General features: G+C 42.7%; 1 protein-coding gene across 10 annotated transcripts in view; it reads left to right on the top strand.

The window, feature by feature from the left end:
* The first annotated feature begins 2035 nt into the window (after positions 1-2035).
* The window catches only part of srcin1a (SRC kinase signaling inhibitor 1a), a 113480-nt gene continuing 98398 nt past the window's right edge, over positions 2036-17117 (top strand). For 3 of the 10 annotated variants that reach the window (XM_051941588.1, XM_051941596.1, XM_051941587.1), the window contains exon 1: positions 3491-4024. In XM_051941588.1, the coding sequence (XP_051797548.1) occupies positions 3949-4024 (76 nt within the window). In that variant the 5' untranslated portion in view covers positions 3491-3948. The other 7 variants (XM_051941594.1, XM_051941591.1, XM_051941595.1 and 4 more) reach the window with 5 other exon arrangements.

The raw sequence follows: 17117 nt of genomic DNA, 5'->3' as shown, positions 1-17117 counted from the left end.
TGCAGATTTGCACATTGGCATGAATGTAGAACAACATGAAAGCAAAAGCAATGCTTTGTTTATTGCAATGCAAAAATGCAAGAAGAGTATTTTCTCTCTAATATCAATAAATAACTGTGATAAAAAAGAGCTAATCATGATCTCAATACTGCTTATTATTTTGACCTTAATATTGAAACCTTAGCCAGCTGCGTGGAATGGCAGCAGCTACAGAAAGGATGCTGTTGACCAAAAACAGCTACTCTGTTGGCAGTGTCTTACAATTTTTACCAGTACACAAAGCAACGCAGCTTATTTGTTTGACCCTTTATTTAAGCATCACAAAGCTGCCAAAGTGCCTTCCAAAAAGAAAAACTCTTCTGAATGCCATCGCTAGTGTTACACCGTATGAGCAAGGTACCATACAGGTTGCACTCAAAATAATCTTCAGCTGATATTCAGCTTTTTAAATTAGTCTTTATTTTCTATGTTGATCCACTGAACTATAAAATCACCCAAAACATTTTCGAAATGTTCATTCATTCCAAATAGTTATTCAGTTCATTATGTTGCAATATAGTCAAAAGTTTGGGCACACTTTCTCATTCAGCGGTTTTTATTTATTTATTTTCTACAGTGTAGATTAATACTGAAGACATCAAAACTCTAAAAGAATACATGTGGAATTATGTTGCAAACAAAAAACTGTTAATCTTCAGTATTAATCTAACAGTGTAGAAAATAATACAAATAAATAAAAAGCAGTGAATGACAAGGTGTGTTGACTGGTCTGTCTCCTACCGTCATTGACGTTTATATGAGAAAATTTTGCGTACCCATTATTAGCAACAAGAAACAAATCATAAACAGAAATTCCATGCTTACATTCTGAGGACCCAAACTAAAAGACGTTTCTGTTTGGATGCTTTTAAACACTAGAGATGCGAAAGGAATCTTGTAAACATCTCGTACCTTAACTTGAAAAAAAATCTGTGAATCTGTGCTGGTGCAAGGCTTTGTCGGCTTGTTTCTGCTCCAGCTGGACAGACTGCACCTGACAGGCTGATGTATCCTCTCCCTGAGCTCGTGAACCGGCTGGACATGACGGACACTCCAGTGTGCTGTGTAAGTCATGAGCAGCCCGATCATATATTATTCATCACCCTCATCACGAAGAGGCCCTCTGTCCTCTTTTATCTCTCCATCTCCTGGCATTTTACTTTCTCTCCCTCGCTCTTTTCCGCCCTCTTAACTTCTTAATTCATCAACACCCATTACCCGCTACAGCAAAGAACAGCCTCACTCTGTTTGACAGCAATATTCTCCAACTCTCATCCATAACTCTTGTTTGTCCTCTCCATATGTTTCCTTCTTCTAGCTACTTGTAGCTCATTTTCTGTCCTTTATCAGCCAAGAGATGCAGTTTTACACATGATTAATGTCAGTTTGGATTTATTTCTTTAATAGCTGGTATGACATTGGATTCCGATTGCTGGGGAATGAAGATGACAGGTGTCAGGATTCAAAGGAGGAATAATTTATGCTTGCAGACAAACAAGCAGCAGGGCAGAGCAGCAGGCCACAGTGGTGCTGAGGTCGCCCTCCTGTGGCGTCCTTCTCGTCATTCCAACCTGCCACTGAGCTCCGGTTGCCATGCCAATCCACTACAACTTCGCCTCTGGCCCATCACAGCTTCATCATTAGCTGCTGTTGTCACAAGGGGATATTTCAAGTGTTCACTCCCCTCTCTCTCCTCTCTCTCTCTCTCTCTCTCGCACATCACCGACACCAGCCTCCCGGATCCTCACCCCTTTCCCGGTACAATAGATGCTTCAAGCATTTCTCCACCCAACCCCCTGCTGGCTCAGCTTCGGAGCCCCATGCAGGGCCACGTCTCTGGACTCCCCTCTATTACCATATCATGAGATGCGCCTTAGGCATGGAGCAATGCAGCGCCTGCCGCCTGTGTCTTTAAGTGGAGAGAGAGAGAGAGGGAGAGAGTATAATGTGTAATGGGGAGGAAATAAGGCATGGAGAGAGCAAGTGAGAGAGAGTGGGTGAGGGAGTGTGAATTTATCATGGGTAAAATTTGTGCTTCATTCTTAGCTGTGGGCTGAGCATCCTGCACCGGCATGCACAGTCTCCCAAAGCTCATACCGCTGAAGAGTACGCCCATCGCTCCTCTCTCTCTCACCCACCCACCCAACCAACCAACCAACCAACCTCTCCCCGACACACACACACACACACACACGTGCTCGCAGTCACACACACACACACACACAGTGCTGTCAGGAGCGCCGCTGCTGGACCACAGCCATCTCGCGAAGGAGGTTCCAGCGGAGGCAAGAAAAAGCCAGAGCGAGACAAAGGGAAGGAGGACGGTAAAAGGCGAGGAGCGAATAGGAGTGCGGGGACTGGCGCAAGGAAGGAGAGACCCAACGCTTTGTGAAGAACAGAAAGCGAGGATCGGGAGGAGGGAGGAGGAGAGAGGAAAAAAAGAGGAGGGGGAACAGGAAACGCGATCACTTTCAGCTGCAGCGGTCCGTGTCGCAGCATGGGCAATGCACCATCCCAAGGCATGTCAACCCTATCTCTATGCATACTTGTGTAGCAGGTATCTTTTTTTTTTTTTTGGGATTCTGTGGCTGTGCTATCCAACCAGCTGGCTGTCCTCCTGTCACACTCTGTGAGAGAGAGAGAGAGAGAGAGAGAGAGAGAGAGCAGGGGATGGGGGTTGGGCTGGGGGCTCGTGGAGAGTGGCACTGCTTCAGGAGGATGATGCTGTAAAGGTAGCATCAGTTAATGGGCAGTGTTCGGATTGAGGCACCCAGGGGAAAGGGAGAGGGGGAGGCTCAGGGGGATGTTGGACGGTGGAAACATTGGGTGGAGGCACCATGTGTGGGAGCAGCGAGAAATGGGAGGGGGCTGGTGTGGAGCAGAAGTAGCATCAGTGAAGCAGGTGGTGCTGGTGGGTGTGTGTGTGTGTGTGTGTGTAGGAAAGAGAGGGAGGTGATTACTGGTGAGAGAGATTTTTGTTTTGTGTGTAGTTGAGCGCAAACTGTGATTGTGTGTTGGCGTCGTGGTTGCTGGTGCCGCCGTCGGCCACATGGACAACCTCTGAGAAGTGAAGCACTCAAGGTGTGTGTGTGTGTGTGTGTGTGTGTGTGTGTGTAAGAATGAGACCGAACAAAGATGAACAAGATCAATAAAAAATGGTGGATGTTGTGATTGCTTTATAAGGCGACTTTGCAGCTCTGCCTTGAGTGAATGGGGGATGGTAGTGTGCGTTGGATGAACCGGGTGGGTCAACTACTTCATGTGGCGCTCTTGCTTTCCCCCTTCGGGCCTCTCTCTCTCTCGTTTTCATCCTCCCTTTATCTCTCTTTTAATCTCTGTATTTCGCACAGTTTTACGCTCCCTTTGGTGAAATACCAGTTGCAGTTTATGCAGCGTGAAGGAGCTGTGGTGGAAAAATGAAATGAGGCTGTCCATTTCTTGGTTAGAGGCAGGAAAATGTGTCTGTACGCTGTATTTCTGCAGAATATGCTGCATTTATGTACTGTTTAACACCTGTTTCAAGAAGAGGGAATGATGGAAATGAAGACAAATGACATTGGAGGAATGAAAAGGATGCAGGGGGTAAATGAGAGAGAATTGGGTGGAGGGAGATAGAGTTGAGGGGTGTTGAAACACTCCTGGAATGACAAGGATCTCTCAGGCAACAGAGGGAAAGTATTCACTCTTCAGATGCAAGGAAATAAAGAGAGGCGAGGAGGGGAAAAGGATAAACGCTCACGCCACACAGCTCAGGGAATTCATCCACATCAATTTCCCTCTCTTAACTCCTCACTCTGCCTCACCTTTCCTCTCTCCTTTCTTCCTCCCCTCCTCTTCATCCCTTACTTGCCTCTCACCAAGGGACAGTCTGGTAGCTAGTGGGGAGAAAGGAAGCGAGACACAGACGATATGAAAGACGGGGGAAGAATGAAAGGAAGTTCGAAAGAACAAAAGACAAAAAAGGGCTTTGTTCGCAGATGGACAGGTAAGTTGCGATGCAGTGTTAAATGTCCAAATGAGCTTGTTACTTCAAACGATTGTAAAGGCTCAACAGTGGCTCAGTAAACCAACTTGTTTGCTTCTGAGCTTATTTCTCTGCTCACTGTGGAATTCTGGCGCCTTCAACTTGTCTGGTCAGTTTTTGGCTGCTGTGTTTTGCCTGTTTGTGCAGATGACCTTTGAACGGCTTCTCTTCTCCCAGCTGATATTTGAATTCTTTTGTCAGACACTCTCAGCTGTCTCTTTAAATGCTGAAGAAATCGCTTTGAGGCTCAGGTGAAGGCAGGGATGAGCTGCAGTGGCATGAGACCTTTTGCACTGGCCAGAGATCTGTGCGTGTACTTTGGATTTTTTTATTTTTGCTTTATCACTGTAAAGCTTGTCCTTGGAGTTCTGTCTGTAGTCAGTGTCTATCTTAGAGGGATTGACATGGATTAGGCTGAATGCACACCCATGGGTGGCTTTTATCTAAAAACGGACAATGGGGTTGACCGAATGTTTGAGCACTGAGTTCTTATTCCAGCAGTTTTGAATAATTTGCTGAAACAATAGATTTCTGATGGTATAGACCTGCGGCATTCAGGGCTGTCATAGCTGTTGGTGGCAATTGAAAGCATTAATTTAACCTAATGCAGCCAAAGACCGGTCTAATTGCATCCAAGCCGCCAGCGGGGCAGCAAATTGCCAGACCAGGCTTAGCTTTGCCAAGTTGGCCAATTTACATTTAGTAGTCAGGCTTCCGCCGCTGCCTATAACTGCAAATAGAAGCATGTTTATAAGCCCATTACAGAGTTTTACCAGTTCACACTGCAAGGCTAAACCATAAAGAATAGATTAAGCAGAGTCGAGCGTTAAGCCCAGTATTAGCCTGCCAGAGAGCTAATGCTTATCGTAACGTTGCCATTGTGCACAGACTGGAGATCCTGCTAGCTTTATGCCTCCGTGTTACACCTGGTATGTTCAGCTGAGGTTTATGTCAACACACATGTCTGTCTATGTGCTGATCCTCTCTGCCGAGGCAAAGCCAGAACTGTGTCTAGGAGGGGCCTGCAGTGGCTGAGAAGCTGCTACTTAAAGTGATGTTATAGTGTGTGAAAGCAGGCAGAGACGTGAGGTACAGCATGAAGTGATGAAGGCGTCTTATATGTTGTGATTTACTGGATTAGAAATCAAGTCCAGTCAGACGACTCCTGAAAGTGCGAGGAAATGTAGTGACCCCTCGTCCGCAGCAGCCTGCCGTTGTTTTTCTTTGACATGTTCGGAATCTGACCAGAAAACTGTAGAGGATTTGTCCTGACATTGATGCAGACATGTTGACAAGACACTGAGTGCAGCTGGGTGAGAACACTGTAGGCATGTGGGAGGATAAACCTGTAAATCATTGGTTTGACATTGATAAATTCATATTTGAATCATAGCATTTAGTACCAAACTGATGTGAGCTGAGGAAATTTAGCAGATAGATGCTTTTGATTTTGTTTGAAAACCAGCTGCTGAGCCAGTCTGTTTGCCGTCTTTTCATTTCAGTGCAGAAAGCAAAGACAGGTGGGCTGCACCGTCTCATATCATAATGAACCTGTCAGATATTTATCTAGCATGCAACCTCAACTGAACCTCATTATGTCCTTCCCTTTGTTGAAGTCTATTTAAGTAGGAATCCGATTGCGAGTAACATGAGTTAAACCAAACCGTTGCTCTAAGCTTTTAAGCGTGTGCTATTGACAGCAGCACGCCGTCATGTTTGTGGAGTCACTGTTTAGTTCTCATGCACCTGCCTATTCCCTAGGTCTGTGCCACACAAAGCCCCCATGAATGCTGCCCTGCGATTGGCTGATGATGATGCAATGTTTCATGGCGGAGGAGCTGCATGCTTTGAGGGCATTTCTCAAGTAATTGACCCTGTTGGGAATAGCTTTAGCAGAGTTGTACTGGTGTTTAAGTTAATCAGCCAAACAAAATATTAACATGTTCTGCAGACTCCACACATTCTGGGGCAAAACCCCCCCCCCAAACCCTCTTGTTCAGAGAAGTGGGGGGGGGGATGAGCACATAATAATTGTGCGATGAGAAAATCCCAGCCTTGTCTGTCCACACACCAGCAAGCTGTTCAGGTTTTCTTCATGCAGTGTCCTTGTCGCAGCAAGTCGTAAATGCACCGGCACTTGATCTTACATATGTGCGACCCCATTAATGCGTAAGGACTGAGGCAACTGCTTGAGCCGTGCTTCAACGTGACTGTAATTGTTCGGTGAAAAATTGATCATTGCATAACTCGAGAAAGCCTTCGTATCTCATTTAGGAGTCTCCACATTTTCCCAGGTTTCTCGGATGCGGGAAAGGATTCCCTAATGGGAGCTGAGGTTGCAAGTCAGGGATTGAAAACTTTGTGAATGGTTTGTGCTTTTACTCCAGGGGTTTGTGGCCTATATGATGGGTCTCTCACATCTGCAATGGTAAGCACACTAGTAAGCTCTCAAGGTCATAAATGATTCAAGGCTTTAAATATTACATCCATTTATCAAAGGTCCTTTTTTCCACGCCACAACCATATCCGTGCATAATGACGGTCTAAAAAAAACAAAAAGCCATTGTATGAGATTGGTGGACATACAGATTACAGTAAAATCACTGAAAAGGTCAGGTTTAGCCTTTGATAAAATGAAAAAAAAATAGTGATGTAGTTCAATTTAAATTTGGCCTTTTTAGAAAGAACAAAGCATTTACTCTTGCTAGGACTTGCTGTTTACTAAATACATTTTGGCCACTTTGTTGTCTTATGTATCTAAAAAAAAAGCAAGTCTTGCATTGCATGCTATACTTAAATAAAGAAAACCATAATGAAGAAAAAGCATCAGGAATGTTTTTCATTTGAGGAGTTCTCCTGCTTTTTCCTGCAGAAAATAACTTTGTCGTACCTATTTCTAATGAATTTCCCTACCATCAATTGAGTAAACGGAGGTACAGTGAAAAATGTAATGCAAAAAGATGATGCATTGTTATTGGAAATGATGCAACTAATCTGCATTAAATACGGTTCCTTTTGTCGGTGCCATAAAATTCCTTGTTTCTGCTGTCAACCACATTAAATCAGTCATGGTGGGCTACAGACGGAGTTTTATTGTCACAGCAATCCCCAGCCTGATGTTGCCTTGCATAAAAATACTTCTTGTGATGGAATATGGGTGAGGTATACTGATTTTACAGTGGTGCCATCAGATGGAAGGTCTGTTTTAATGTATACTGACGGAGTAAAGGCAATGGATTGGTGGAAACCAATGTTGTGAGTTTATGCATGGAAATCAAATCAAATTGTATTTGCTTTAAAAAAACGAATTGCATTTTACACCTGACCAATGAGTTATTTAATTTTTGTTGAATAGTAGAAAGTCTGATGTCTGTTATTGCCCTCTAAACAACACATATTGTAGAAGTGTGTCCAAATCTGATGCCCCAGTATTATGATTTATGAGGTGTAATTATGGACTTGCTAAGTTTCTAAGGACATCCTGTGTCAATAGTCGTCTCCTAGAAGTCTTACGTTTTTGTGAACCATCCACCGACCCCAACCTCCTCCCTGTGTTAACTTTGTTACTCTCTTAGAGGCATTGCAAACGCGTGTCTTTTTGGGATGCTTGTTTGCAGATTTCTTTTCTTGTAAGAAAATATGTTGGAAGAGTATTTATATGTCAGACTCTACGCACAACTGTGGATTACTCTCCAGAATTAAGCTTCGTAATTGTCCTCCAGCTGCTGTGCGTTGCAGCGACATAATCATCTCCTGTCAGCTGGTAAAGTTGTACACTAATCAAGTTGGATGGTACACCTCCTACTCAGCCTTCCCTCCAACTGCTAATGTTGCTGCAGTGAGTTTGTCATAATTCCAAAAAAGAGCAGAAAATAATGGCGAAGTTAGTCCAACGGCAGCTCGAACAACATGATCCTGAAGCAACTGCAGCTTTACTGTGGGTCCAAGAGGCCAATATTTACTTCATTATCCTCCAGATTTTTGCTGTTCACAGAGCCGTAGTTGGTCCACAGCGATCTGGTGGAAATGTCTTGCTGCCCTAATGTACTTTTGAAGGCTCCAGCCTGCGAGTCATAAAAACAACTTGTCGTATATTAAGGTGCTCTATAGTGAGACATAACAATGTGGACCCTAAATCAAAAGTAGCTTTCTGCTGACGCTTTCAGAGACAGAGCGGCACAGAGCTACTTTGAGCTGCAGCACGAAAAAGGTGGGAAAAAAATGAATTTGCAAGCGGTGTTGTAATGTAATGGCAAGATAATGAGAATACCACATGTTGGCATATCAGGAATGCAAAATTCAGCTCTTCCATTTGTTGGCTATTTAATAATATATTGGTTGGTTAAAATGTACCCTACCAGTAATTACAATAATTCTTGACAGTATTTGAAAGCAGCATCTGTTTCCTGCTGCAGTGACAGTTGGCACAGTGCAGATCAATGTGTGGAAATCTTGGAGATAATGAGGTAAATATTCAAATTTGGTAGGCAAAAGGGAGTCATTTTATTTCAGAACTCAGATATGTTTTTTTTTTTAACACCAATTAATTTGCACTTTATGCCCCTTTTGGAATCTTTGAAAAACTAAGTTGTGCAGACATTCGAAGTAAAACTTAAGCAGTCAAAGGGCTAATAGTCATGTGTCACGCTAGAATGCTGATTTCATCACCGCATGAGGCTGCATGGCTTCTCATCTTCCTCCACTATCCACACAGCCTGTGGCAATCAGCTCACACATGACTGACAGCGAGCGCAGTAATCTCACTGTCAATATTTTCAGGATGGTGACATCTTAATCTTTTAAGTTCACCCAGTGTACTTTTACTGAATGAGGACGTCGACTTGTAAAACCTGTCTGTGGCTAAAGGAGTCTTTCAAGATTGTGTGTGTGCATGTTAATTTTGTTTCTCTTAGTTTTTAATTATTTTTTTTTAAACATTAGTTAAATAGATCGAGGTGTTCTGTACAGAATGCAGACTATCAACGCTGGAAATAACCTCATCTTCTGACTTTTTGATACCACTCAGTCTGTGCAATAGAAGCTGCAGCCCACAGTTGATTAGCTTAGCTTAGCATTAAAACTGGAGAAAAGGGGAGAAATGTCTCATCAGGCGTCAACATTTCCCAACCAGCACCTCTAAAGCTCATTTTATTTAATAATGGAAGATCCATCTTCTGTCAGCGTAGAGACAGCAAGTCTGTTTCATCAGCTGGGTATCGGTTTCCTTCTTTATTGCTTTCTCTTCACACCAGTAATAACTACAAAATTAAATACAATCCCAGGCAACATTAACGCGTCCGTAAACACTCTTTGGCCACATTATTCAGCACTCTGAAGCAACCCGGTACAACAGATCTGCCAGAAATTTTACAGAGAGTAAAATTGTGGTGTTGACTTTTTATTGACAGTCAAAGGTGTTTATTCAGCTCTTACTGAGGTCGTAATTAGTGGTGGACTGCACTATAGCGCAGTGTTTCTAATATTCTTCCCCCTGGTGTTAGCATAAGGAGTGGGCAAAACATTAGAAACACCTCTCAGTGTAATGCAGTATATTTAAGCACCACTGCAGACTGCTACTTCAGTTATGAATGTAGAGTTAAATTAGTGCCTCTCTGATAGGTCAGTTAAGCACACATCTTTGTAAAGGTAGAATTTGCGCCTCATGTCCTTGTTAGAAGTGGACTCTGAGTGTATGTATATAGTGAGTGTATTATTTGTAACGTTAAATATGCTACCTATACACTACTGTTCAAAAGTTTGGGGTCAGCAAGGCAATTTCATGTTTTCCATTAAAACTCACACTTTTATTTAAGTGCTAAAATAACTGCACAAGGGTTTTCTAATCATCAATTCGCCTTTCAACACCATTAGCTAACACAATGCAGCATTAGAACACAGGAGTGATGGTTGCTGGAAATGTTCCTCTGTACCCCTATGTAAAATAGTCATTTACCATACGTTATATTTCTGTTTAATTTAAAGTTATCTTCATTTAAAAGAAATGCTTTTGTTTCAAAAATAAGAACATTTCCACGTGACGCCAAACTTTTAAATGATAGTGTAGATATTTTTAAGGCTAGACGAGATATAAAAATTGAGCAATTTGAGTCCCCTGATGAGTCTAGAAGATGAAAAAGTTCGGAGACTGCCCCTATGAAAAGCAAAAACTGTACTTGATTTAAATTTGGCTGCCATCCCTCTTGGAGTAGTCTTGTTGTGCAATGATACAGCGCTCTCAGTGCTCCTGCCACGCTTGGAATACTCCCCAGAAGTCTTTTTCTGCAAGCCCGTGAAGCACCATCTGGAACACATGCTGGATTCCCTAAACTGTGTCAAACGATGATCCTTCAACTTAAATTTAATTTTGGGGAAAATGTCGAAGTCGCACGGAGCTAAATTTGCCGAGCAGGATGGGTGGAGAGTGACGATTGCTTGTATGATCGCATGCACCACAGTTCTGATAGTTTGTGCCAGATGTTCTCACTTAGAACCTCTCGATGTTACAGTGGAACTTGTTTATTGACAATGTGACCTTGCAGGGCAAATTTAGGAAAAATACAGGGACTAGCAAGCTTTTGGTTGTGCGGCTGACTTGATACACGTCATTCTGTCTTGTTTTTGGTCTCCATGTTGCCAGTGTTTTTCACCAGTAATGCAATTGTTGTGCAGTATGACACAAAATTAAATGTTTTGCCCACTGTGAAAATGGTGAAATTGCAAATTCGTACCAGCAAGTGGTCAGAAAGGAAGCGTTGTAGGAGCACTGGGAGCGGTGTTTGCTGCACAAGAAAATTACTGCAAAAGTAAACTAGACGAGCCCCCACTAGGGGGCAGAACCACGCCTATGCATGATACTCTGTATCAATTTTGATCATCGTACGTATATCCCTTCCTACTTGATCTGCTGACCTGTAACTCCACAACTGAGCAGGGGACTTTAGATTGATCTTCAGTGCCAAGTGTGATTATCCTGACTTCAGCACTTGCAGAGATATTGGACCGGACATACACACATACATACATACATACCCACATACATACTTACCCAGCCAGATACCGCACCGAATGCAGTAACCCCGCTGACGTAGGTCAGGCGTGGTTAATCAAATACAGTTCTTGCTTTATAAAGGTGGCATCTTTGAAACTTTTGATTGTACATAGAGGCTATTTTATTCATGCGTCTGTACATCCACATCTCCATACTCTTTTTGTGTAACAAAGCGGTCTGGTATCCACACGAGCCTCACCTGGGGTTTTGTTGTACCTTGAAATAGCAGCTTGCATACACTCTGTTTTAATATTCAGTGGAATTGGGGCACATAGTGTCAGATTTAAATAGATCTGCTTCCTCCCTGCATGGGACAGCAGTGTTCTAAACATAGGGGATGCAGATCATGTTACACTGTTCTCCTTCCCACAAAGCTGTGTTTTGTTATGTGGACATATTTTTTGTGGTTATTATTAAACATTTAAGACCAGGTGAATGCTTAAAAGGGTTCAGAGCGAGTTGAGCTGAATCACTTATGAACATGTCGGCTTGTGAGTGTAGGAAGAGCCTGATTTAGTTTATATTTCAGCTACCTCTGGGCTAAAGACTCATTTTTGGCATCTGTGTTACCTCACGACGGGTGCTGAAGTGTGAAGCGCGAGGAGCCTGAAAGAAGGAAGCTGCCATAGCCTGAAACTTCCCCAGAAGAAAAAAGGGGGAAAGTGGAGGAGTTGGAAGAAATGAAGATGGTGGTGTTAGCGAGGTGCAAGCAGGAGTGGTAATCGTCTTTTTTCTGCTCATTCAGACTGTTTCCTCCTACGTTCTTCTCCCATCACTTGTGATTTTCATTCCAAAGATGTTCAGGCAGGAATACAAAGCAGGGAGTGTAGGCTCTGATGATTTAGGGCAGATTACTCCCCTTCTGCTTCAGACTGGATCCAAATATCTCTCATCTCATTCTGGTCCTGGTCTCAATAGACTCCTTCAGCATTGCCCTCTCTGCTCTACCTCTCTGCCTTCAGACTAAAGGTTGATTTATCAAACTGTAGCTAGAGATTTAGCATCAGTCTGCCTATTGAAGCATCAAATATTTCTGCATTGCCTTTGGGCTCAGCCACAATTTTGACTTCCATCTTTGCTCTGCCCCTGTCAACATTTAAATCTCCATCACTTTTGCTGTCAGCTGTGCGCCAGCCTCACTGTCCTAAATCACTCCTTCATTTCAGGGTGTCCACGCGCGTCCATGTGCTGCACTTTTTCATGCGATTGCGAGTCTCTGCAGTAAGAAAGGCTGTCCTCTGCTGCAACTTTGTGCATCGCTTTTCATTTCCTTCCTCATTTTCCCCACTAGGAGCTACCCTACTCACAAGGAAACCTATTCCCATGTTATCGCCCACTAATATACATGTAATGACTTGTAACCAGCTGAGAGGCAGATACCGACTTGCATTATCCAGGAGTCCAGCCAAGCTTAAAAATGGATTTTTCTGCAGCCGGGATCCACTGCAGTCACAAACATTGCATGTGAAATTCATGGATGAGGCCAAACTCAGTGCCATAAATGATTAGAGCGGCGAGGAAGAAAAGGTCAGATCTCTCTTACTCTGAGACAGACCTGAATCCCTTTGGTCCAGCTGATGTTGCTCGTGTTGGTGCATCTCAAGATTAATTAGCTGGATGTCATCCATCTCTTTAATTGGAGCTATTAGTGGGAAACCAAAGGCTTTAACGTTGCGCATTTCAAAGGTATATTTGAAACACGGCCAACAGCGTGCAACAGAAACACCAGAAAGGTTTTGAGATTTTTCTTAGATGACGAGCAGAGAAGGTGTTTTCTGTAGTGGTGAGAAGTAGCTGAGAGGGAAGCAGGGAGGAAAATGGCTGCTCTGAATATGACTGTGTTCGTCTGGGATTGTGCGTCGCTCAGTTATTGTTGCTGGTGGTAGTGAGGCGCTCATGGGTCATAATTCAGCAGCAAGGAGTTGCCTTCTAATGTTTGACCTTGTTCAATAACAAGAGGTCTGTCGAGGACTGTGCACAGAGGTAATTACTGCCAAAGCTGGAGCTTGGCCTGCAACTTATAACAAGGATGTTTGAAGGTTGTCATACCGCCTCTTCTCTCAACACTGTCTCTCAGAAATGAAGTTGATATCCGACTAATTTGCTGTTCTTTGAAGGAAATGTAATGCAGAACAGATTACACTTTCACTGTCAACATAATGATGAAAAGTTAATCACAAATCTCTCTCAAAAGGCGATTTCGTTTTAATATAACCCTGGCATAGTAGAAAAGATTTCCAGTTTGAAAGAACCACAAAGGCTGCATAAATAGGTAGCAGGAGAGGATGGACACAAGTCTGCCACATACTCTCACCGTGGAAACTGGGAGACTGTTTTTTATTAGACTTTATTATCAGTTTTGTCGGTTTGATTGGGTTTAAGCGCCAAAAAGATGTGATTAGATTTAAGAAAATATCTTTGTTTGGGTTAAAAAACAAAACTGTCACATCATGCTTAAAGCTTCTCAATTTCCTGGGTTACCAGGGTGGCAAATTATATCTGATGTATGATTGGTTGAAACATAGTGGTGATACGTAACAAAGAAATTGAATCTGGCAGAAAATGTGTTTGCCTCGAAATGTAATTGACAATGAAGTTCACTTGTATTGGTAATTTTGGGGAGACAGTGGAGTTGGCAAGTGGTAAAAATGTTAACTGACAGCATCTTTCAATAGTTTTCTACTAAAATATTCAATTTGAAATGCCATATCTGTTCGCAGTATTTTTACGTTTATGTTTTGACACTGAGGGTTATCAGTTAAGGACAGGGAGATGTTGTGGTCTGCTCTAATATAAAATCCACCGTGTCTGTAGGCCCAGCAGGTTGGTTAAGAGAGGGTGGTTTTACCAAAACCTCCATCTTTTCCTGTCCTCAACCGAAGTGCTTTTGTTGTCTCAATCAAATCACAGATATGAGTACGGATGTGAAACTCTGGGATCTGTTGGGATCCTCTCCTGAGATCCACCTTGTCTCCTCACTGAGATTGTGGTATGATTCATATCAGCAGCATTGCAAGTTTCCTTTTAAACACAATCCAGGATGTGATTAAAGTGGTCACTCAGTTTAATTGGGTGAAATAGTTGAATTTTCAGAAACATAATTTTAAAGAGATTGGAAGCTGGAATCAGTGAATATTTGGGGAAATTTTTATTTTTGACTAAAATAGTAACTTATTGTAGCCTAATTTGCTGCTGGTTGGCTCACTGATGTATTTGATTAACCCTCTAAATGCTACAGTTCTTAGAATTAAAGCCTCAATATGCTCCATATTCCCATAAACATTAAACCATGAACAGAATCTGCAACTCTGCAGCAAATGCAAACTTCAGCATGTCAACCACATTCATGATGTTAACATGCTTACATACCATCTTTGTTTAACATCTGAATCTTCCAACATTCTCTGATTAACAATAATGTTGATTTGTGTTTCAAATATTTGGTCATTAACTGCTTTATAAGACATAGATGATGCTGGTGGATGAAAAGTTCTACAAAATCATCCTGAGCTGAACATCATAGTCTGGACCAAATTTAAATTCACCCAGCAGCTGCCTAGACATTTCTTTTATAACAAATGTGAGTCACATTGTACAGCTGGAGGGGAAAGAAAGATAATCCCAAGACTCATTATGCTCTTAAACTTAAATGAATGTCTGTACCAAATGTTGTGACAGTCCAGCCGGTATATATTAAAATGTTTCCACCTGCTCTTGATGTTGGAGGTTAAAAATCTTATGATTGCCAAAGTGACTAAGTTCCATCTTTTGGAAATGTGTGCAGAAGATTTCCAGGCAGTGGTTGGAACTATTTTATGCAGGACTGACAGATAGTAGCATGCTGTTAGCTTTGCAAGCAAAAAAAATATGTAAAGCGCACAACTACATGTAATTATTTACAAATCAACGCACGCATGCACACAACTGGCAGACTCCTGACGGTTAGAGAAGCTCCTCTGTTCAGCAAGCCCTCGATTCCTCCCTACAGTTACTAGGAAACGGGAGGCTCACGGCGCCGGTTGTCGAGGCTGTGGAGGTGCACCGAAGCAGCAGACTGGCAGCAAGTGGTAACGTGATTATGAGGACTGAAGCTCCTGGGTTAAATGCTGCATAAATGCTGGATGCCGTATACATTAACAGATTAGAGAGCCGGCCAGGTTGTTGACACCGCTGCACTGACACCTGTGCACATGCTGCAATCTCTGTTTCGGTCTTTAGTTCCGTTCACTGACGATGAATTCATTTCATTGCACCTAAGCTCACATATTATTTCCAGTCTCCTCCCCAGCTCATACCCTCTGCAGTCATCCACAGCATTTCCGTGTGTGTTTTGCTTTGTTTACCCTCTGAAAACACCTTCTGAGTGTTCAGCATTGTAAAGTCATGCTACTTATGCTGTGATAAATGTGTCCACGTCCCTAATAACCCCGCTTACCAGTACTTTTACAGCGATAAACAAAGTATTAGCCTCATTGTGCATGCGTGCTGGATCACCCAGCCATACATCAAACGGCTAATCTTTCACCAGGTGTATGGAAACAAAGACTTTATCATCTCTGCAGATGCACACCCAGAGGCATGTATATTAGCACATTTTGCTTTTTTTGTGTAGGTCGTTCTGGTGGAGAGATGGGTGTTTTTTTTGCTTTGCCAGGTGTTCTGTCGCTCGACCAGGCACTTGGAGTTGGCTATTTGTCCAGCTTTCTCTTCTAACCGGGCGCCAGGAGGCCATCACGGTAAAATATCAGCTCCACCTTCTAGATGGCAGCAGCAATTCTGCATCCAGTGGCTGCAAAGCTGTACTGGGAGAAGTCGCAGGGTTTGGCAGCCTCCATCCCCAGCCCAGCCCACTTCCTCCCACTGCCAAACAGATGCTCTGGAGATGGAGGAGTGTACACAGATGGATTAGTGCCTGTCATTCAGACCTCCATGATATTTGTTCCATCGAGTTGAGTATTGCCCGAAATGTCATTTTTGTATAAATGGAGGATAATGCTCAGTGGGTGGCATCAGCGATAAGTCACAGAAGATTATAGTATTTATTATGCATTTATTCCCTTTATGATTGCATCCGGCGCACGATGCCCATGCAGGTTATGCGTACAATCAACGTATGTGCATCTGCTCATTTCCCCCAACATCACTCATTTCTTGCCCTCTTAAGTTTCACTCACACTCACCCTGAAACAAAGCTTAAAATATTCATCACCATCGTAGAATTATTAATGCATTGTGTGCTCTGGGGGGACTTTGTGTTTTACTGGTTTCATTAAAAAACATTCTGTTCCTCAGCTTGCGGAAAATGCCAGAAAAAGGTTTCCAAAGCCACAGTGGACTTTTCCTTATTGCTTCGTGTCTTCCCCGGTGTTGGTTTTGAAATTGCACAACTGCTTACTTTGTTTGTTTTTTTTTCTTCTTCTTCCTTTTGTTTTTCTCACCTTCTATGATGTGTCGAGAACAGAGGAATTGCATTTGAAGTAGAGAAAATCACCCCTCGGATTGCAGTTTGAAACGGAGCCGAGAGGAAAGCTAATTATGTGTGCTCCCGCTGACATCAACACATAAAGTGCACATGTGTGTTTACATTGTCAGACTGTGAGGTTTTCAGTATCGTGGCCGGAAGAATTCACTATAATAACGCTACTTTTAAAGATAGACTGTGTAATCAGTCAAATTCGTCATTAACCTTTTTGTGTGTTTTTGTCTCTGTTTATTGCAAACCATTAAAAACACAAAGTGTTTGGAGTTGTACTATATAATGGAGTATAAACCAGATAGTTACAGGTGCTGGATTATTTGTGATACTATAATAGGTGCATTAATTATATGATATTTCACTTTTTAAATACCTCACATTTGCTGAAGTGATGTTTTAAACTGAGTAGAGCCCTCGGTCCACATTATATGTGATGTGGTTAATAAATGCTCCCTCCGAGCTCCGGCACAAATTGACAAATCCGTCGTAGCTCACTGGGTTATCATCGACTGTCCTGTTGTTTGTTACAG

This window comes from Acanthochromis polyacanthus, chromosome 21 (genome assembly GCF_021347895.1).
Source record: "Acanthochromis polyacanthus isolate Apoly-LR-REF ecotype Palm Island chromosome 21, KAUST_Apoly_ChrSc, whole genome shotgun sequence".
Classification (NCBI taxonomy): Eukaryota; Metazoa; Chordata; class Actinopteri; family Pomacentridae; genus Acanthochromis; species Acanthochromis polyacanthus.
This window is presented reverse-complemented; position numbering and strand designations above follow the sequence as displayed.